General features: G+C 46.8%; 1 protein-coding gene across 3 annotated transcripts in view; it reads left to right on the top strand.

Moving 5' to 3' along the window:
• Window positions 1-21365, top strand: part of LOC135057066 (oocyte zinc finger protein XlCOF6.1-like) — a 64545-nt gene extending 43180 nt beyond the window's left edge. For 2 of the 3 annotated variants that reach the window (XM_063962966.1, XM_063962964.1), the window contains one exon: window positions 19995-21365. In XM_063962966.1, the coding sequence (XP_063819036.1) occupies window positions 19995-20884 (890 nt within the window). In that variant the 3' untranslated portion in view covers window positions 20885-21365. The remainder of the gene's footprint in view (window positions 1-19994) is intronic. The other variant, XM_063962965.1, reaches the window with a different exon arrangement.
• The last annotated feature ends 2830 nt before the right edge of the window (window positions 21366-24195 follow it).

The following is a 24195-nucleotide window of genomic DNA, read 5'->3' on the forward strand; positions in this document are numbered from 1 at the left end:
AAGTTTGTTTGGTCCTGAATTGGACACATGGATTGCTGAGGCTACGGGAGGAAAGTCGGTTTTCTTACCATTGCCTCCACCGGTACCAAGAAGGAGGTACTCTGGACCTTCGTTCAAATCCTTCAGTCCTTTCGAGGACGTGGCAGAGGAACAGCCACGCCTGGTAGACGTGGTCGTGGACGTGGTTTCCAACAAACCAACACAAGTCGTCATGACGCTAAGGTTACCGACAAGCCAGTGGCATGACGGGCTACCAGCCCATCTCGGTTCTCCGATTGTGGGAGCACGCCTTCAGACGTTCCAGTTGGCGTGGTTCCAGACATCCGCGGATGGGTGGATCCGCAATTTAGTGTTAAAAGGTTACAAAATAGAGTTCGACTGTCTTCCGCCACTGCGGTTTTTCAAGACAGGATTGCCTCTGTCAGACGACAAGAGGGCGGTTCTGCAAATTGCCATTCAGTCCCTACTGGATTCAGCAGGTTTGATTCCGGTCCCTGTACATCAACAGGGTCAGGGTTATTATTCCAGTCTGTTTGTGGTACCGAAGTCGGATGGCTCAGTCAGACCAATATTGAACTTAAAGGGTCTCAATCGGTACGTAACTTACTACAGATTCAAGATGGAATCTCTGCGTTCCGTGATTGCGGGGTTAGAGCCAAAGGAATTAATGATTGCGCTAGATCTCAAGGATGCGTACTTACACATTCCGATTTGGCAGCCTCATCAGAGATTCTTGCGCTTTGCGATACGCCAAAACCATTACCAGTTTCAGGCTCTACCGTTTGGCCTATCGTCCGCGCCTCGGGTGTTCACCAAAGTGATGTCTGTGATGATAGCTCATCTCAGATCCCTGGGAGTGACAATAGTTCCGTATTTAGACGATCTGCTCATCAAAGCCCGTCTCAACACATACTTCTCCAACATGCGCTGCTAACGTACAATGTACTGGTTCACCACGGTTGGATTGTCAACTTCAAGAAATCACATCTAATTCCGTCTCAACGCCTGCAATTCCTAGGTATGATTTTCGATACGGTCAATCAAAGAATTTACCTACCACAACAGAAAGTACAGATTCTACGACATCTGGTACAATTAGTGCTCAAGCCACGCACAGTGTCGGTACATTTGTGCATTCGCCTCTTAGGCACAATGGTGGCAGCTTTCGAAGCGCTTCAGTTCAGAAGATTTCACTCGCGTCCATTTCAACTGGATGTGGTCGGGCACAGTGGTCGGGCTCGCATCTGCAGATTCACCACAGGGTGAGGTTGTCGCCAAGGGCAAGGGTGTCTCTGCTCTGGTGGCTCAAGGAACACAATCTAACCGCAGGGAGACTGTTCGGCGGCTGGAATTGGATAATTCTAACGACGGACGCCAGTCTCAGAGGTTGGGGAGCTGTAGTTCAAAATTGTCAGCTCCAGGGTCTCTGGGCGGATCACGAAAGATTGCTGTCTATAAATGTCCTGGAACTCCGCGCAATTTACAATACGCTACGACAAGCAGTGCACATGCTTCGGTCTCACACTGTCCAGGTGCAGTCAGACAATGCGACGGCGGTCGCATACATCAACAAACAAGGAGGAACGAGAAGCCGCATGGCAATGCGGGAAGAAGCTCGAATCCTCAATTGGGCGGAATACCACCAGGTGATATTGTCGGCAGTGTTCATTCCGGGAGTGGACAACTGGGAAGCGGATTATCTCAGTCGTCGGGATTTTCATCCAGGAGAATGGGCATTAAATCCAGAAGTGTTTCACATGTTGGTTCAGCGGTGGGGTTATCCTCAGGTGGACCTGATGGCGTCTCGACACAATCACCAAACGCTCCAGTATGTGTCCAGAACGAGAGATCCAAAGGCAGTGGCGGTGGATGCTCTCACCGTCGCGTGGCCGTACAGTCTTGTGTATCTGTTTCCACCGTTTCCGTTACTCCCTCTGGTGCTAAAACGGATCAAAAGAGAGTCTGTCACAGTCATACTAGTGGCGCCTCATTGGCCTCGAAGAGCTTGGTTCTCGGATCTCCGCGTCTACTCGCAGACGAACCTTGGCCGCTCCCTCTACGTCCGGACTTGTTACAACAGGGTCCGTTCCTTTACCCCGATTTAGCGCGGCTGCGTTTGACGGGGTGGCTGTTGAGACCGCCCTCTTAAGAAGAGAGGGCATTCCAGAATCGGTTATACCAACCATGTTACGAGCTAGGAAGCCAGTTACGGCAGCTCATTATTACAGAATTTGGCGTGCCTACATAGGTTGGTGTGAAACTCGTAAGTTTCCGACATCATCTTTCAAGTTATCCCGTCTTCTGTTATTTCTACAAACGGGGTTAGATGGAGGACTGCATTTATCTACACTAAAGGTGCAGGTATCTGCGTTGTCAATTTATTTTCAAAGACGATTGGCTCTGTTGCCGTCGGTACACACTTTTCTGCAGGGTGTCCTCAGAGTACAGCCTCCATTCATTCCACCTACAGTGCCATGGGACTTGAATCTGGTTTTAGATTTCTTACAGTCTTCATATTTTGAACCCTTACAGCAAGTGGATATAAAGTTTCTCACTTGGAAAACAATTTTTCTTCTAGCCTTAGCTTCGGCAAGGCGTGTTTCAGATTTGGGTGCCTTGTCATGCAAGCCACTGTATTTGGTGTTTCATGATGACAGAGCGGAACTTCGGACGAATCCCGCTTTCTTACCACAGGTAGTGTCATCTTTTCACATCAATCAACCAATAGTAGTTCCTGTGTTGACAGCACATTCTGGAACTCTGGATGTGGTACGAGCATTACGCGTTTATGTATCCCGAACGTCTTCAGTTCGTAAGACGGATACGTTGTTTGTTCTCTATGATGCTGCCAAGATGGGTTGGCCAGCGTCTAAACAAACCTTATCCAGATGGATAAAACTGACCATACGTCAGGCTTACCTTCATGCTAGGTTACAGCCGCCTACATCAGTAACAGCTCATTCCACACGTTCTGTGGGAACTTCATGGGCAGCTGGTCGGGGAGCTTCTACGACGCAGCTTTGCCGTGCGGCTACATGGTCTTCAGTGCACACGTTTGTGCGCTTTTACAAGTTTGATACGTTTGCGGCATCAGCATCTAGCTTTGGCCGCCTAGTGTTACAGGTGCCAAACAGCTCTCCCGCCCACGGGGGAAGCTTTGGTACGTCCCAAGAGTACTCCAGTGACCCCTAGTGGATGAAAAAGAAAATAGGATTTTGGTACTTACCAGGTAAATCCTTTTTTCTTTGAATCCATAGGGGGCACTGGACGCCCACCCAGAGCAGTTTTACCTGGTTTGTGGTAAGTTCTGAGGATCTTATGGTAACACACTCTCACCGACTGGTTCAAATTATCAAGTGCTGGTTATGGTGTCAACTGTTTAGTTGTCAGTAACGTTATGTGTCAACTTCGTTGTTGTCCGTTATGTTATATGTAATACTCCATTGTCAACCTCTCTATAGTTCCTGTTCGGCTCAGTAAAAAACACTGAGGTACTCGGGGATATGGAGGGGTGGAGTGTGCTAAATTTAAATATTCAGTGCTGTTTCCTACGGAAGCCGTCCATATCCCCCAAGAGTACTCCAGTGCCCCCTATGGATTCAAAGAAAAGGATTTACCTGGTAAGTACCAAAATCCTATTTTAAATTTAGAACTCTCCACCCCTCCATATCCCAGAGTACCTCAGTGTTTTTTCTGTGCTCAAGCACTAACAAGGCTTGTGTGGAGATCCCACACTTTTCTTTGAATATTTTTTGATTTTGATTTTAAATTTTCATTTTTACCTTTTTTATACTACATCTGCACATCCCTTCCCAGTTTCTACTAAAAACATGGGTCCGGGATAGTGCCGCTGCACGGAGCAGCGCATGGCGTGTCGGTCCTCACAAAGAGCACCCTCACAGCCACACGCAGCCCACTGCCTGCTGCAAGAGCTGGACGGACCTTACAGAAAGAAGCCCCGTCGCAGCCCTCCCTACAAGGAGACAAGGTATGCTGGGGGGAACGGGGCAGTCAGCGCACGCTGCCGCCCCGCTGTGTGGGGTCCGTGTTTAACAAGCCGCCCGCACCCGCCGCTGATACAGCCCGCCCGCCCCAGCCGATCCGTCCGCGCTGTACGGTCTTCAAAGTTGCTCCAGCGCTAAGAGGGGGAGACCCGCCGCAGCTCAGCGCTCACACTAGCGCCGCCGGAAGCCGCTACGCGCCGCTCCAGGCAGCCGAACTCAGTTCACTCGGCCGCTCTCCTCACAAGCGTCCCCCGCCTCCCTGCAATGAAGGTCAGCTTCCCGGCACCCGCTCCCCGCTGAGACACAGCGCTACAGGGAGCACAGGGGGAGGGGGGGGGGGACAAGTCTGTTCACGCTGCTGCAAGGGAGAAAAAAACTTATAATAGGCTGCATGACAGGAGATTTCATATGCATAGGCACCATAGGTTATATTAATAGACTATTGAGCCTATATTAAACACAGGAGGCATGTATTGTAACCTGACATGTGATTATCACTGTAAGCATGGCATGGGGGCCATTTTTAACCATGCTTCCTGTTTCTTCCTGTTTGTAATTCCAGAACGTTCCTGTCCTACATCTCTACTCCACCAGATGGCGCAGGGGTGTTAGTGGGAATTTTTGGTTCAGGTTTTATATAGGCTGGACATGTGAACTGCACTTCGGCCTTATATTATCTATATATATATATATTACACACCTTAAGTAACAATTTTACTGAGTCGTGCAAGTGTCTGTCTTTGTCTATTGTGTTGTCTGTCTGCAATGAGTAAGGCACCAGCAAAGACTAAAAAGAAGTTTTACTGCAATGTCTGTACATGAATCTACCACATGTTCAGTATGTTTTGTAGGTTTCCACTCCGGAACCCGGTTTCCTTCCCAGATCCTATGTTACGCAAATGTAATGGCTGGGTTGCAATTAGAATTGGCTGCCGCTCGACACGAGCGGCAAGATCGGAGTCTTGGGTGAGACCGCCAGATCTAACGGAAGAGTCTCAGCCTTTGCAAAGGTCCAACTTCACTTTGGGTACAAGGGTTAATTTAATTTGTCTTATAATTTACCCGTTTCTGCTATGTTGCAGTCTGACAATTCTATGCCAGACCTCACGGCGCTAAATAAGGGTGAGGAGGGCAAATTAGACCAGCAGTCAGATAGTGCAGCTTTTGACAGCCCAGACATTGATAATCTCACCACTGCATCAGTCTCTGAAGTTTACAGAGACTAAGGAACCTCTCACATATAATAAAGTCGTATTTTCTAAACGACAGAGATCTCCAATGGGGTTCTTATTTAGGAATATCTTAATAAGATGTTAGTAGAAACACGAAAGAACCGAAAAACCGGTTCTATACCTCACAGATTTAAGTCTACTTACCCGTTTCCACACAGTGACATCTACATTGGAGAATCCGCCGTTGGTGGATTTGTCTGTTTCAAACCTTATAAAGACCCTTCAGACGTAAGATAGAAGGGCATTTGGGTCACTAAGGCGATCACGTTACACTTATCGCTAATCAAATCTGAGAAGCTGCTGAGTATCTATGTACAGCTTCTGCAAGCGGAGTCAGAGGTCAAAAGAATACGGTGGCCAGAAGTTGTGTGGTCCTAAATGGGACAAATGCATTTCTCAGGCCAAGGGGGGGGGGGGGGGGGGGTTTAGTTTCCTGCCATTGCCTCCACCGGTACCGAAACGGAAATACTCTGGCCCGGCGTTCAAATGATTTAGACTTCAGTCCTTTCAAGGCTGTGGTAGAGAAACAGCCACGCCTTGTAACGTCAGGGCGCTAAGGTCACCGACAAGCCAGTGGCTTGACGGGCTCCCAGGCCATCTCGGATTTCCAATTGTGGGAGCGCGCCTTCAGACGTTACATTTGCCGGGATTCCAGACATCCACTGATGGATGTATCCGCAATTTAGTGGTAAAAGAAAGCTGTCTCCCGCCACTGCGTTTTTTCAAGACAGGACTGCCTCTGTCGCACGACAAGAAGGCGCTTCGGCAAATTGCCATTCAGTCTCTGCTGGATTCAGCAGTTTTAATTCCAGGCCTGGTACACCAACAAAGTCAGGGTTATTATTCCAGTCTGTTTGTGGTACCGAAGCCGGATGGCTTCCTCAGAGTCTTAATCAGTAAGTCACTTACTACAGATTGAAGATGGCATTTCTGCGGTCAGTAATTGCAGATTTAGAGCCACAAGATTGCATGATTGCGCTACATCTCAGGGATGCGTACTTACACATTCCGATTTGGTCACCTCATCAGAGGTTCTTGCGTTTTGCAATACGCCACAACCATTAACAGTTTCAGGCTCTACCGTTTGACCTCTCCTCAGCGCCTCGGGTATTCACCAAAGTGATGTCTGTGATGATAGCTCATCTCAGATCCCTGGGAGGGACAATCGTTCCGTACTTCGACGATCTGCTCATACAAGCTCCGTTTCAACAGATGCTCCTCCAACATGCGCTGCTAACGTACAAGGTATGGTTCACCACGGTTGGAGTGTCAACTTCAAGAAATCATATCTAATTCCGTCTCAACGACTTCAATTCCTAGGTATGATTCTCGATAAGGTAAATCAAATAATTCACCTACCACAACAGAAAGTACAGATTCTTCGTCATCTGGTACAATTAGTGCTCAAGCCACGCACAGTCTCGGTACATTTGTGTATTCGCCTATTAGGAACAATGGTGGTGGCTTTCGAAGAGCTTCAGGTCGGAAGATTTCACTCACGTCCATTTCAACGGCATGTGCTCGCACAGTGGTCGGCCTCGCATCTGCAGATTCACCACAGGGTGAGGTTGTCGCCAAGGGCAAGGGTGTCTCTACTCTGGTGGCTCGAGGTACACAATTTAACCGCAGACGGCGGCTGTAATTGGATAATTCTAACGACGGACGCGAGTCTCAGAATTGGGGAGCTGTAGTTCAAAATTGTCAGCGCCAGGGTCTCTGGGCGGATCACGAAAGATTGCTGTCTATAAATGTCCTGGAACTCCGCGCAATTTACAATGCACTACGACAAGCAGTACACATGCTTCGCTCTCAGACTGTCCACGGGCAGTCAGACAACGTGACGGCAGTCGCATACATCAACAAGGAGCAACGAGAAGCCGCATGGCAATGCGGGAAGTAGCTCGAATCCTCAATTGGCCAGAATACCACCAGGTGATATTGTCGGCAGTGTTATTCCGGGAGTGGGCAACTGGGAGGCGGATTATCTGAGCCGTCGGGATTTTCATCCAGGAGAATGGCCATTAAATCCAGAAGTGTTTCACATGTTGGTCCAGAGATGGGGTTACCCTCAAGTGGACCTGATGGCATCTCGCAACAATCACCAAACGCCCCAGTATGTGTCCAGAACGAGAGATCCAAAGGCAGTGGCGGTGGATGCTCTCACAATCGCGTGGCCGTACAGCCTCGTGTATCTGTTTGCACCGTTTCCGCTGCTCCCTCTGTTGCTAAAACGGATCAAAAGAGAGTCCGTCACAGTCATACTAGTGGCGCCTCATTGGCCTCGGAGAGCTTGGTTCTCGGATCTCCGCGGACTACTCGCAGACGATCCTTGGCTGCTGCCACTACGTCCGGACTTGTTACAACAGGGTCCGTTCCTTTACCCCGATTTAGCGCGGCTGCGTTTGACGGGGTGGCTGTTGAGAACGCACTCTTAAGGAGAGAGGGCATTCCAGAATCGGTTATACCAACCATGTTACGAGCTAGGAAGCCAGTTACGGCAGCTCATTATTACAGAATTTGGCGTGCCTATATAGGTTGGTGTGAAACTCGGAAGTTTCCGACATCATCTTTCAAGTTATTCCGTCTTTTGTTATGTCTACAGACGGGGTTAGATGGAAGACTGCGTTTATCTGCACTAAAGGTGCAGGTAACTGCGTGGTCACTTTATTTTCAAAGACGATTGGCTCTATTGCCGTCGGTACACACTTTTCGGCAAGGTGTCCTCAGAGTACAGCCTCCATTCATTCCATCTACAGCGCCATGGGACTTGAATCTGGTTTTAGATTTATTACAGTCTTCACATTTTGAAAGTGGATATTACTTGGAAAATAATTTTTCTACTGGCCTTAGCTTCGGCAAGGCGTGTTTCAGATTTGGGTGTCTTGTCATGCAAGCCACCGTATTTGGTGTTTCATGATTACGGAGCGGAACTTCGACCGAATCCCGCTTTCTTACCAAAGGGTAGTGTCATCTTTTCACATCAATCAACCAATAGTGGTTCCTGTGTTACCCGGACATTCTGGAACTCTAGATGTGGTACGCGCATTCCACGTTTATGTATCCCGAACGTCTACAGTTCGTAAAACGGATACGTTGTTTGTTCTCTATGATGCTGCCAAGATAGGTTGGCCAGCTTCTAAGCAGACCTTATCCAGATGGATACAACTGACTATACGTCAGGCTTACCTTCATGCTAGGTTACAGCCGCCTACATCAGTAATAGCTCTTTCCACATGTTCTCTGGGAGCGTCATGGGCAGCTGGTCGTGGAGCTTCTACGACGCAGCTTTGCCGTGCGGCTACATGGTCATCAGTGCACACGTTTGTGCGCTGTTATAAGTTTGATACGTTTGCGGCATCAGCATCTAGCTTTGGCCGCATAGTGTTACAGGTGCCAAACAGCTCTCCCGCCCACAAGGGAAACTTTGGTACGTCCCAAGAGTACTCCAGTGACCCCTAGTGGATGAAAAAGAAAATAGGATTTTGGTACTTACCAGGTAAATCCTTTTCTTTGAATCCATAGGGGGCACTGGACGCCCACCCAGAGCAGTTTTACCTGGTTTGTGGTAAGCTCAGGGGATCTTATGGTAACACATTCTCACCGACTGGTTCAAATTATAAAGTTCTATCGGTTATGGTGTCAACTGTTTAGTTGTCAGTAACGTTATGTGTCAACTTTGTTGTTGTCCGTTATGTTATATGTAATTCTCCATTGTCAACCTCTCTATAGTTCCTGTTCGGCTCAGTAAAAAACACTGAGGTACTCTGGGATATGGAGGGGTGGAGAGTTCTAAATTTAAATATTCAGTGCCGTTTTTCCTGTGGAAGACGTCCATATCCCAAGAGTACTCCAGTGCCCCCTATGGATTCAAAGAAAAGGATTTACCTGGTAAGTACCAAAATCCTATTATCTCATACATTAGGAGCCATCAGCCCATATTAGACTCCTGCTCTCCCCCTCACATCATGTCACTGTGTGTTCCCAGCCCAGAGATCTAACCAGTCTCCTCTCCACACTCTCTGGTGTATCTCATACATCAGGAGTCATCAGCCCTTATTATACTCCTGCTCTCCCCCTCACATCATGTCACTGTGTGTTACCAGCCCAGAGATCTGACCAGTCTCCTCCCCACACTCTCTGCTGTATCTCATACATTAGGAGCGATTAGCCCCTATTATACTCCTGCTATCCTCACATTATGTCACTGTGTGTTACCAGCCCAGAGATCTGACCAGTCTCCTCCTCACACTCACTGGTGTATCTCATACATCAGGAGCCATCAGCCCCTATTATACTCCTGCTGTCCTCCTCACATCATGTCACTGTGTGTTCCCAGCCCAGAGATCTAACCAGTCTCCTCTCCACACTCTCTGGTGTATCTCATACATTAGGAGCCATCAGCCCCTATTATAATCCTGCTCTCCTCCTCACATCATGTCACTGTGTTACCAGCCCAGAGATCTGAGCAGTCTCCTCCCCGCACTCTCTGGTGTATCTCATACATCAGGAGCCATCAGCCCCTATTATACTCCTGCTCTCCTCCTCACATCATGTGTGTTACATCACTGTGTGTTACCAGCCCAGAGATCTGACCAGTCTCCTCTCCACACTCTCTGGTGTATCTCATACATTAGGAGCCATCAGCCAATATTAGACTCTTGCTCTCCCCCTCACATCATGTCACTGTGTGTTCCCAGCCCAGAACACACTGTGTTACCAGCCCAGAGATCTGACCAGTCTCCTCTCCACACTCTCTGGTGTATCTCATACATTAGGAGCCATCAGCCAATATTAGACTCTTGCTCTCCCCCTCACATCATGTCACTGTGTGTTCCCAGCCCAGAACACACTGTGTTACCAGCCCAGAGATCTGACCAGTCTCCTCTCCACACTCTCTGGTGTATCTCATACATTAGGAGCCATCAGCCAATATTAGACTCTTGCTCTCCCCCTCACATCATGTCACTGTGTGTTCCCAGCCCAGAGATCTAACCAGTCTCTTCTCCACACTCTCTGGTGTATCTCATACATTAGGAGCCATCAGCCCCTATTATACTCCTGCTATCCTCACATTATGTCACTGTGTGTTTCCAGCCCAGAGTTCTGACCAGTCTCCTCCTCACACTCACTGGTGTATCTCATACATCAGGAGCCATCAGCCCCTATTATACTCCTGCTGTCCTCCTCACATCATGTCACTGTGTGTTACCAGCCCAGAGATCTGACCAGTCTCCTCCTCACATACTCTGGTGTATATCATACATCAGAACACATCAGCCCCTATTAGACTTCTGCCCTTCCCTTCACATCATGTCACTGTGTATTACCAGCCCAGAGACCTGACCAGTCTCCTCCCCACACTCTCTGGTGTATCTCATACATCAGGAGCCATCAGCCCCTATTATACTCCTGCTCTCCTCCTCACATCATGTCACTGTGTGTTACCAGCCCAGAGATCTGGCCAGTCTCCTCTCCACACTCTCTGGTGTATCTCATACATTAGGAGCCATCAGCCCCTATTATACTCCTGCTATCCTCACATTATGTCACTGTGTGTTTCCAGCCCAGAGTTCTGACCAGTCTCCTCCTCACACTCACTGGTGTATCTCATACATCAGGAGCCATCAGCCCCTATTATACTCCTGCTGTCCTCCTCACATCATGTCACTGTGTGTTACCAGCCCAGAGATCTGACCAGTCTCCTCCTCACATACTCTGGTGTATATCATACATCAGAACACATCAGCCCCTATTAGACTTCTGCCCTTCCCTTCACATCATGTCACTGTGTATTACCAGCCCAGAGACCTGACCAGTCTCCTCCCCACACTCTCTGGTGTATCTCATACATCAGGAGCCATCAGCCCCTATTATACTCCTGCTCTCCTCCTCACATCATGTCACTGTGTGTTACCAGCCCAGAGATCTGGCCAGTCTCCTCTCCACACTCTCTGGTGTATCTCATACATCAGGAGCCATCAGCCCCTATTAGACTCCTGCTCCTCACATCATGTCACTGAGTGTTACTAGCCATGTCTTTTCACCATACTTCCAGGTGATTCTAATACATTAGTACAAATATATCATCGTCTTGGTTTTTGAATCAATTAAATAATTTATCAATAAAAGTTAAACAACAGAGGAACAGATGTCAGGTGAACTCTATAATAAGTAGCAACACTCTACAGCTAGAGTTAATAATAATATATCTTATTTGTCCATTTAATAATAGACAAAAGTTAATAATGTCTTCCGATAAAACCAAATGGATAATCCACATTGAGGAATCCAAGATAAATTCAAAAATGTAAGGTGACCTAGAGCCAATACTGTAGCGATCACTTATGCTGTGGCAGCAAATGATGTATACACAGTCTTATCTGCATAGAGGACTATCACAGCTTTGCCACAAATAACTGTGCTGAAGTGCATTCACAGCAACGCAATAAAGTAAGATTCTTGTGAGTTTCTAATTCTATAGTGGGACATTACCCATGATCCTCTCTGAACACTACCCATGTACCATTACCCATGATCCTCTCTGTGTTCTACCCGTGTACCATTACCCATGATTCTCTCTGAGCACTACCCATGTACCATTACCAGGGCCGGATTAAGCCTTGAGGGTGCCCAGTGCACTTAAGACAGGGGGGCCCCGATGGAAGTTGGGGGATGTACTGTATATTTAATTGTGCATACCTCCCAACATATCCCATTCCAGGAGGGACAAAATGCTCTCTACCTGGACTTCCCACTAAATGTATGATTGGCGTCACCTCTGTTGAACTATTTAATTGATAAGAGAGGTACTTCAACACAGTTGATTGCAATCATAAATTAAGGAAGTCCAGGTAGAGAGCATTTTGTCACTCCTGAAATGGGTCATGGTGGGAGGTATAGATTGTGTATATTAAATTTAAACCAGTGGTGTATATTCGTTTTACCTAATAGTTTAATAATGCCTGGGTACTGTTTAAAGCTCCCCCTAAGTGAAAGACAACTATTTTATAAACTTTCTTGTAGTGGAACAAAGACAACTTAACCCTAAAATACACATAGAAAAATAAAATAATTTATCTTGTCACATGCACAAATAGCATCAGCCTCTGTACTACTTACACACTGGGACAGGACTTAGGAGGACTCCGTGTGTGTGTCTCTATCTCTAGACCCAAATGGTTTAGTTGCATAACCGTTTACACAAGACTCAGACACCTAGGCGAGGAGGAGAAGCTGGGGTCCCTGTTTCACTTACAGCTCTCTCCACCCTCCTATCTCTCCTCTGGTCAGAAAGCTCCGTCGGTAGCTCATGAAAGATAATATTTCTGTGTCTCTGCCTGCACTGCGTACTGTCCTGCTCGCATTCTGGCTACTGGTTCTACTGCTGCTTAAGGGGGCATCCTGACAAAGGGGGCCCTGGGGTACAGTATGCCCTGCATCCCCCCCTTAATCTGCTATGACCATTACCCATGATCCTCTCTGTACACTACCCATGTACCATTACCGATGATTCTCTCTGTTGCACTACCCATGTACTATTACCCATGATTCTCTCTGTGCATTACCCATGTACCATTACCCATGATCCTCTCTGTGCATTACCCATGTACCATTACCCATGATCCTCTCTCTGCATTACCCATGTACCATTACCAATGATCCTCTCTGTGCATTACCCATGTACCAGTACCAATGATCCTCTCTATGCACTACCCATGTACCATTACCCATGATCCTCTCTGTGCATTACCCATGTACCATTACCAATGATTCTCTCTGTGCATTACCCATGTACCATTACCCATAATCCTCTCTCTGCATTACCCATGTACCTTTACCAATGATCCTCTCTCTGCATTACCCATGTACCATTACCAATGATCCTCTCTGTGCATTACCCATGTACCATTACCCATGATCCTCTCTGTGCATTACCCATGTACCATTACCAATGATTCTCTCTGTGCATTACCCATGTACCATTACCCATGATCCTCTCTCTGCATTACCCATGTACCTTTACCAATGATCCTCTCTCTGCATTACCCATGTACCATTACCAATGATCCTCTCTGTGCATTACCCATGTACCAGTACCAATGATCATCTCTATGCACTACCCATGTACCATTACCAATGATCCTCCCTGTGCACTATCCATGTACCATTACCCATGATCCTCCCTGTGCACTATCCATGTACCATTAACCATGATCCTCCCTGTAAACTGACACACGTGAATTATCCATTATCTTCCATCCTCGTCCCTAATTATATATAAATATAAAATAGATATCTGTGAATTTGCGCTGTAAATGCAGCAGGAAAGCATTAATGGGGAAATTCGATGTAACCCCTTAGAAACAAGACAATATAAAATAGTATAATGTAATCAGTGCACAAAACCAACAGCCATAATTTTCACAGAAAATGGTATATAGGCCCTCATTCCGAGTTGTTCGCTCGTTAGTGTTTTTCGCAACGGATCGATTTGTCGCAAACTGCGCATGCGCAATGTTCGCAGTGCGTCTGCGCCAAGTAAATTTGCAAAAAAGTTTGGTATTTTACTCACGGCTTAACGAAGAAATTTCTTCGTTCTGGTGATAGGAGTGTGATTGACAGGAAGTGGGTGTTTCTGGGCGGAAACTGGCCGTTTTATGGGTGTGTGCGGAAAAACGCTGCCGTTTCTTGAAAAAACGCGGGAGTGTCTGGAGAAACGGGGGAGTGTCTGGGCGAACGCTGGGAGTGTTTGTGACGTCAAACCAGGAACTAAACTGACTGAACTGATCGCAGTGGCAGAGTAAGTCCCGAGCTACTCAGAAACTGCAAAGATATTTCTTTTCGCAATTCTGCAAATCTTTCGTTCGCAATTCTGCAAAGCTAAGATTCACTCCCAGTAGGCGGCGGCTTAGCGTGTGCAAAGCCGCTAAAAGCAGCTAGCGAGCGAACAACTCGGAATGAGGGCCATAATGTAATCACCCTATTAACTCCTAGGTCCTTCATAACCACAGTCCAAAGATATAACTCATTCCCGGAGGGAAATAGCTCTTTGATTACAGTTAAATGGAACAGATCAGGGCTTCGGATTCCCATTATTGCATGCAGATAGAAGCAGATCCAGGCAGAGTATTACTACACGTCCGTGATATTTCCTGAATGTGTGATTCTCATTATGATCTATATTACTACAGTGATGATACAAAACAGCATCTGATTCCCATCACCCCGTTACACTACACACTCCACCTACTCTCACACCCGTAATTGCACAGTGGCTCCCTCCAGTCGCTGTGATCCGATGCTCTGTACTGTTGCTCTTCATATATTGTCTTCCTCTGTGTGCTGTTGCCTGCCTGCCATTCTCCTATCCTGTCCTGCTGTCTTCCCCCGCTCCGTGTCATCATTCTGTGTTCTGTCCTGCTGCTCTCTTTCCCTCTCATAGCTTGTGAGTTCTGTCTCAGTCAGTAGCATGACCCTGGCCGTGTGGCTGTGCTACCTGAGATTGGCCATAAGGGGACATAGAGGCTGTATCATTGTTGCCTTATGCTGCCTGTGTGTCTTCCTGGAGACCTGGGAGTAGTGTAGTTGCATGGCTAAGATCTGCTGCTAATATATCCCACACCTCTAGCCTGCTGTCATGTCTCCTGTGTGTGTATGGGCCTCATAGCAATATATGTAATGGCCTCATGTACTGTCTAATAGAAATATGTGTCGGACAAGGAAGACAGACCCCACCTCAGCTGTGGTCACCATAGCAGCTGCACCCACTGCCCCTATGGGAGTTACGCCCTTACTTCCTGCCCTAGGATGCTGGCTGGGCAAGGTTTATACTTTGGTACTATTACTCACCAAAGTATCCATTTGGGTGGTCCCAATGTGACCATGCAATCTGCTTATCCCTGTGGCTGGGTCTATGCAAAGTGCTGATGTGATGTAGGGACTTAGCCCACTAGGTAAACCAGAGTATTATTTTGGCTCATGGATCACTCAGGATAGACGACAGAGAAGATATAGCTGTATCTTTATTATAAGGTAGCAATACAGTACATCACACTAAGTGGTACTTAGAAAAATCACCATGTTAATCACCAGACCCCTAGTTCAGACGTTACCCACACAGTGTACCTGGGAGAGGGCAACAGCCAACACCCCAAGTCCTGATGGATGTTAGTTACAGCGATCACCTGTATGCCCATCCAGTGACACAACTCTCAGGTGCAGAAGCGTGAGGGAATCCTTAGTCCAGCCAAGGCCTGGACTTCTTCTCACTGTAGAATCCTGTAATACCAGCTGGTCAGAGCTTCCTGCCTCAGAGAGAGACAGAGGAGACGTCCACATACGGACTTCTTATAACACTTTTGATCATTCACCTAGCAATATTTTAGAAACAAACATGACTACCTAACTGTACACAGTACTGCTATACACATCCTTAGGTGCTGTCTATACCCCTCAACCTGCAGTACTGCTATACACACCCTTATGTGCTGTCTATACCCCTCACCCGCAGTACTGCTATACATTCCCTTAGGTGCTGTCTATACCCCCTCACCCACAGTACTACTATACACTCCCTTAGGTGCTGTCTATACCCCCTCACCCACAGTACTACTATACACTCCCTTAGGTGCTGTCTGTACCCCTCACCCGCAGTACTACTATACACTCCCTTAGGTGCTGTCTATACCCCCTCACCCACAGTACTACTATACACTCCCTTAGGTGCTGTCTATGCCCCTCACCCACAGTGCTACTATACACTCCCTTAGGTGCTGTCTATGCCCCTCACCCACGGTGCTACTATACACTTCCTTAGGTGCTGTCTATACCCCCTCACCCACAGTGCTACTATACACTCCCTTAGGTGCTGTCTATACCCCCTCACCCACAGTACTACTATACACTCCCTTAGGTGCTGTCTATACCCCCTCACCCACAGTGCTACTATACACTCCCTTAGGTGCTGTCTATACCCCCTCACCCACAGTACTACTATACACTCCCTTAGGTGCTGTATATACCCCCTCACCCACAGTACTACTATACACTCCCTTAGGTGCTGTCTATACCCCCTCACCCACAGTACTACTATACACTCCCTTAGGTGCTGTCTATACCCCCTCACCCACAGTACTACTATACACTCCCTTAGGTGCTGTCTATACCCCCTCACCCACAGTACTACTATACACTCCCTTAGGTGCTGTCTATACCCCCTCACCCACAGTGCTACTATACACTCCCTTAGGTGCTGTCTATACCCCCTCACCCACAGTACTACTATACACTCCCTTAGGTGCTGTCTATACCCCCTCACCCACAGTACTACTATACACTCCCTTAGGTGCTGTCTATACCCCCTCACCCACAGTACTACTATACACTCCCTTAGGTGCTGTCTATACCCCCTCACCCACAGTGCTACTCTACACTCCCTTAGGTGCTGTCTATACCCCCTCACCCACAGTACTACTATACACTCCCTTAGGTGCTGTCTATACCCCCTCACCCACAGTACTACTATACACTCCCTTAGGTGCTGTCTGTACCCCTCACCCACAGCGCTACTATACATTCCCTTAGGTGCTGTCTATACCCCTCACCCGCAGTACTGTTATACACTCCCTTAGGTGCTGTCTATACCCCTCACCCACAGTACTACTATACACTCCCTTAGGTGCTGTCTATACCCCTCACCCGCAGTACTACTATACACTCCCTTAGGTGCTGTCTGTACCCCTCAGCCACAGTGCTACTATACACTCCCTTAGGTGCTGTCTATACCCCCTCACCCACAGTACTACTATACACTCCCTTAGGTGCTGTCTATACCCCTCACCCACAGTACTGCTATACACTCCCTTAGATGCTGTCTATACCCCCTCACCCACAGTACTACTACACATTCCCTTAGGTGCTGTCTATACCCCCTCACCCACAGTACTACTATACACTCCCTTAGGTGCTGTCTATACCCCCTCACCCACAGTACTACTATACACTCCCTTAGGTGCTGTCTGTACCCCTCACCCACAGCGCTGCTATACACTCCCTTAGGTGTTGTCTATACCCCTCACCCACAGTACTACTATACACTCCCTTAGGTGCTGTCTATACCCCTCACCCGCAGTACTGCTATACACTCCCTTAGGTGCTGTCTATACCCCCTCGCCCACAGTACTACTCTACACTCCCTTAGGTTCTGTCTGTACCCCTCACCCGCAGTACTACTATACACTCCCTTAGGTGCTGTCTATACCCCCTCACCCACAGTACTACTATACACTCCCTTAGGTGTTGTCTATACCCCCTCACCTACAGTACTACTATACACTCCCTTAGGTGCTGTCTGTACCCCTCACCCACAGCGCTACTATACATTCCCTTAGGTGCTGTCTATACCCCTCACCCGCAGTACTGTTATACACTCCCTTAGGTGCTGTCTATACCCCTCACCCACAGTACTACTATACACTCCCTTAGGTGCTGTCTGTACCCCTCAGCCACAGTGCTACTATACACTCCCTTAGGTGCTGTCTATACCCCTCACCCGCAGTACTGCTATACACTCCCTTAGGTGCTGTCTATACCCCCTCACCCACAGTACTACTATACACTCCCTTAGGTGCTGTCTATATCCCTCACCCACAGTACTGCTATACACTCCCTTAGATGCTGTCTATACCCCCTCACCCACAGTACTACTATACACTCCCTTAGGTGCTGTCTGTACCCCTCACCCACAGCGCTGCTATACACTCCCTTAGGTGTTGTCTATACCCCTCACCCACAGTACTACTATACACTCCCTTAGGTGCTGTCTATACCCCCTCACCTACAGTACTACTATACACTCCCTTAGGTGCTGTCTATACCCCCTCGCCCACAGTACTACTCTACACTCCCTTAGGTTCTGTCTGTACCCCTCACCCGCAGTACTACTATACACTCCCTTAGGTGCTGTCTATACCCCCTCACCCACAGTACTACTATACACTCCCTTAGGTGCTGTCTATACCCCCTCACCTACAGTACTACTATACACTCCCTTAGGTGCTGTCTGTACCCCTCACCCACAGCGCTACTATGCATTCCCTTAGGTGCTGTCTATACCCCTCACCCGCAGTACTGTTATACACTCCCTTAGGTGCTGTCTATACCCCTCACCCACAGTACTACTATACACTCCCTTAGGTGCTGTCTATACCCCTCACCCGCAGTACTACTATACACTCCCTTAGGTGCTGTCTATACCCCTCAGCCACAGTGCTACTATACACTCCCTTAGGTGCTGTCTATACCCCTCACCCGCAGTACTGCTATACACTCCCTTAGGTGCTGTCTATACCCCCTCACCCACAGTACTACTCTACACTCCCTTAGGTTCTGTCTGTACCCCTCACCCGCAGTACTACTATACACTCCCTTAGGTGCTGTCTATACCCCCTCACCTACAGTACTACTATACACTCCCTTAGGTGCTGTCTATACCCCCTCACCTACAGTACTACTATACACTCCCTTAGGTGCTGTCTGTACCCCTCAATCACAGCGCTACTATACATTCCCTTAGGTGCTGTCTATACCCCTCACCCGCAGTACTGTTATACACTCCCTTAGGTGCTGTCTATACCCCTCACCCACAGTACTACTATACACTCCCTTAGGTGCTGTCTATACCCCTCACCCGCAGTACTACTATACACTCCCTTAGGTGCTGTCTATACCCCTCAGCCACAGTGCTACTATACACTCCCTTAGGTGCTGTCTATACCCCTCACCCGCAGTACTGCTATACACTTCCTTAGGTGCTGTCTATACCCCCTCACCCACAGTACTACTATACACTCCCTTAGGTGCTGTCTATACCCCTCACCCACAGTACTGCTATACACTCATTTAGATGCTGTCTATACCCCCTCACCCACAGTACTACTATACACTCCCTTAGGTGCTGTCTATACCCCGTCACCCACAGTACTACTATACACTCCCTTAGGTGCTGTCTGTACCCCTCATCCACAGCGCTGCTATACACTCCCTTAGGTGTTGTCTATACCCCTCACCCACAGTGCTACTATACACTCCCTTAGGTGCTGTCTATACCCCTCACCCGCAGTACTGCTATACACTCCCTTAGGTGCTGTCTATACCCCTTCACCCACAGTACTACTATACACTCCCTTAGGTTCTGTCTGTACCCCTCACCCGCAGTACTACTATACACTCCCTTAGGTGCTGTCTATACCCCCTCACCCACAGTACTACTATACACTCCCTTAGGTGCTGTCTATACCCCTCACCCACAGTACTACTATACACTCCCTTAGGTGCTGTCTGTACCCCTCACCCGCAGTACTACTATACACTCCCTTAGGTGCTGTCTATACCCCTCACCCACAGTACTGCTATACACTCCCTTAGATGCTGTCTATACCCCCTCACCCACAGTACTACTATACACTCCCTTAGGTGCTGTCTATACCCCTCACCCACAATATATGTAGCACAAACATTAAGTCAGTGAAATACCCAATGCCAACTGAAGAGGGCTGTCACAGGTGGGTGTGATATGGTGCATTTATATTGTAAGACAAGAGTGATCTTTGTTATTTTGTAAATGTATCACAATTATTTGTAATCTAGAAAATAAAAAAAAACACTAAATATTCTGAACTTAGTAAAAGAATAAAGTTTTGTTCCTAATTAAATAAAAACAGAAAAAAATCTATTTCAATACATTTTAATTTATTTCCAGCAGATGGACGCACAGGCAGCAAGAACTCGGAGGGAGATCTAATTTTTTCCCCACAGTTTAAAATAGAAGATAAGATCTTGCAGGATTTTCCAGGAAATAATTCCGTTACTCTAAATATACAACCAATACCTCACAGTGCAGATATATCATCTCATCTCTATAATTGTGAGGAATGTTCTCCTGATACCTCCAGTATTGCTACACACAGTTCAGCTAAAACCCTTCCCTGTTTTGAGTGTGGGAAATATTTCACTAGGAAATCAATTCTGGTTAAACATCAGAGAGGTCACACAGGTGAGAGGCCATTTCCATGTTCTGAGTGTGGGAAATGTTTTACACAGAAGGCACATCTTGTTAAACATCAGAGATCTCACACAGGGGAGAAACCATTTCCATGTTCTGAGTGTGGGAAATGTTTTACAGAGAAATCAGCTCTTGTTACACATGAGAGAAGTCACACAGGTGAGAGGCCATTTCCATGTTTTGAATGTGGAAAATATTTTAAACAGAAATCACATCTTGTTGTACATCAGAGAAGTCACACAGGTGAGAGGCCATTTCCATGTTCTGAGTGTGGGAAATGTTTTACACATAAATCAGATCTTGTTAGACATCAGAAATGTCACACTGGGGAGAAACCATTTACATGTTCTGAGTGTGGAAAATGTTTTACACATAAATCAGATCTTGTTAGACATCAGAAAAGTCACACAGGGGAGAAACCATTTCCATGTTCTGAGTGTGGGAAATATTTTACACATAAATCAGATCTTAATAGACATCTGAGAAATCACACAGGTGAGAGGCCATTCCCATGCTTTGAGTGTGGGAAATGTTTTACACAGAAATCAGATCTTGTTTCACATCAAAAAATACATAAAAAGCCATGAGCTGATAGGCATGAAATGCATCACTTTAAATATTGCAAACACTTTGCAAACTCTAAGCTCCCAATCTCAAACTGCAATGTAACGGACATCTTTCTTCCCCTTTCTCTGTCCAAAGAGGTACGAGACAAGATTGTCTGTTATCACCTTTCTTATTTGATATAGCGATAGAACACCTTGCTATATCTTCCGTACTTATCCCCTTTATAAAGGCATCTTGGTAGGTGATCTAAATCTTAAGGCCACACTTTTGGCAGACGATATGCTCTTCTTCATATGTGACTCTACTTTCTCCATTAGAGCAGTTATGGATATATTAGTATACTTTGCCTCTGTCTTCATTTATAAGGTAGATATTGACAAAGTAGAAATTCTGCTGATTACAGGTTCCTTACTGCTGGATTACACTCCAGCTCTCAGTCAGTTTAAACTCAGTAACTCTCAAATAATGGGGCAGATGTATTAAGCCTGGAAACGGAATAAGGAAGTGATAAACCAGTGATAAGTGCAAGGTGATGACGCACCAGCCAATCAGCTCCTAATTGTTAATTTACATATTGGAGCTTATTGGCTGGTGCGTGTACCACCTTGCACTTATCACTGGTTTATCACTTCCTTATGCCGTTTCCAGGCTTAATACATCTGCCCCTAAGTATCTAGGGTTCAAATTCTTCCAACCTCTCACAACTTTACACGGCAAACTTCTCGACCAGTGCTCTCCATATTACTGGATGGCTGGAAACTCATCACTGTGGGGCAGATGTATTAAGCCTGGAGAAGTGATAAAGCGGTGATAAGTGCAAGGTGATAACGCACCAGCCAATCAGCTCCTAACTGTAAATTTACATATTGGTGCTGATTGGCTGGTGCGTTATCACCTTGCACTTATCACTGCTTTATCACTTCTCCAGGCTTAATACATCTTCCCCTCTATCTCTCATGGATTGATGAGCAGTTGTCAAAAGCATACTTTTCCCAGAACATTTTATCTTATGCACATGCTCCCCATAGCCTTCTCCAAAGCTGACATAACTCGCCTTAATGTTATAATATCCTGATTTATATGGCAAGGCTAATATCCAAGGAGAGTAGTATTGAAGCTAAAGTTAACGGAGTCAGAAAGAGGCATGGGAATTCCAGACTTCCCGCTTATTCTTATAATTGATTGGTTACTGGAACCAAGGTACCTACACAGCTATATCTCTAGATGTAGCACTATTCTAGCCATATTCCCCAGAAGCTGTTCTCCACACTAAACCCTGGACATTCTGAATGATTTCCTTAATCACATAATGTTTTGAGACATTTATTTTTCCTGGATAGCCATTACCAAAAATAATCCACAGGAACCATGGGGCAGATGTATTAACCTGGAGAAGGCATAAGGAACCAGTGATAAGTGCAAGGTGAAAGACACCAGCCAATCAGCTCCAATATGTAAATTAACAGTTAGGATCTGATTGGCTGGTTCCTTTCTCACCTTGCACATATCACTGATTTATCACTTCCTTATGCCTTCTCCAGGTTAATAGATCTGCCCCCATCTTTCCTGTCTTCTTACACCACCATGGGGTAATCCAGCCTTCCCACCCACACTTTCCAACTTTACATTTCTGAACTGGCATGCCAAAGGGCTTAACTACAAATCCAAAGTCTTTGATCCAGGTGGCACATTGAGATCTTTCTTAGAACTTCAATGTATTTTTTTAAAGACCACTTAAAGAGTTTTTTATGTACCTGCAAACGAGACCCTTCAATCACTCCCTCAGGCAATGTCTTCCCCAGTGTCCAAAGACCCCATTGCAACCCTTCTACACTATGGGGGTCATTCAGATCTAATCGTTGCTGGGCGTTTTCGCACAGCAGGGCGATCAGGTACTAACTGCGCATGCGTATGCACCGCAATACGCATGTGCGTCGGACAGCAACAAAGAGCATGTCTGGTCAACGACAGGATGGTGCAAAAAATCCGATCGCACAGGCGTTCGCAACGTGATTGACATGAAGAGGCCATTTGTGGGTGGCAACTGACCGTTTTCAGGGAGTGCCCAGAACAACGCAGGCGTGCCCAAGTGTTTTCATGAAGAATGTGTGACGTCAGCTCTGGCCCCGATCAGCCTGATGTGATCGCACTGTAGGAGTAAGTCCTGGGCTGCGCACAGACTGCTGACAGTGGATTTTAGCAGCTAGGCATACAAATGGGATCGCACGCTTGCACGGCGAATATACACTCCCACTGGAGGCGGTGACTATGGAATGCAGGACAGCAAAATTAGCAGCACAGAGATCAGATCTAAATGACCCCCTATATCTCAGGTTCCGTATAAAACTAACTTTTTATATCCTACATTAGATAATTCCATGCACACTTCCCAACGGAATGAAACCTCTACCTCTCGCCAAACAGATTTCACGTTCTCTACCTCAGATGATTTATTTGTACATTATGTCTCAACTCTATGCATTCTACGGTCACCTTATTTGCAGGAGGTACATCTAAGAATCATACTTAGGGCATACGTTGCCTAAGTTGCCAGCACAGCGAAAACACTTGATCCCCTCATAATCTTGTAATTGTTTAAAATGCCATATGTCTAATGTCTAGTTTATACAGTTTATTGGGATTGTTGCAAAATATAAATAAAAATGTATACATAATTAACATTTTCTCGTTACAATTACATTTAGATCTGCTGCCATGCCTCTGATCTAACTTTCAAAAACTGGAATCTGGGGCCAAATAAGCAAGTGCGGGTGTAGTATGGTTTGCCGGTGGTCGGGGTCCCGGCGACCAGCATACCGGCGCCAGAATCCCGACTGCCGGCATACCGACGGCGGGGCGAGCGCAAATGAGCCCCTTGTGGGCTCGCTGCGCTCGCCACGCTGCGGGCACAGTGGCACGCTAAGCGCGCCACGCTATCTATTCTTCCTCCAGGGGAGAAAAGATGTCGGTATGCCAGCGGTCGGGATTCCGAGGCCGGTATGGGGGTCGCTGGGAGGCCGGCCGCCGGCAACCTGAAGACCACCCGCAAGTGCTTATCCCTCTTCTGTCAGTCATTCTAACTATTCCATTAAAATAGCTATTCTGATACACTGGACTTCATATTCTTCCTCATCCTTCAGTGACGTGAAGAAAAGATTCCTTCAACTTATCTACTTTAAAAGAAGATCCTCTCTCCCTGATGTCAGTAAAGGATTCATCAAGTTCTATAAAAAGGATTATATATAGACAAGTTAGAAGAACAGAACTTTAATTTCTTTACTCAATTGACTGGTATCTTCACTGCCGTCTTATGGTAGAGTCATAGAGAATG

The sequence above is a fragment of the Pseudophryne corroboree genome, chromosome 3, assembly GCF_028390025.1.
Source record: "Pseudophryne corroboree isolate aPseCor3 chromosome 3, aPseCor3.hap2, whole genome shotgun sequence".
Taxonomy (NCBI): domain Eukaryota; kingdom Metazoa; phylum Chordata; class Amphibia; order Anura; family Myobatrachidae; genus Pseudophryne; species Pseudophryne corroboree.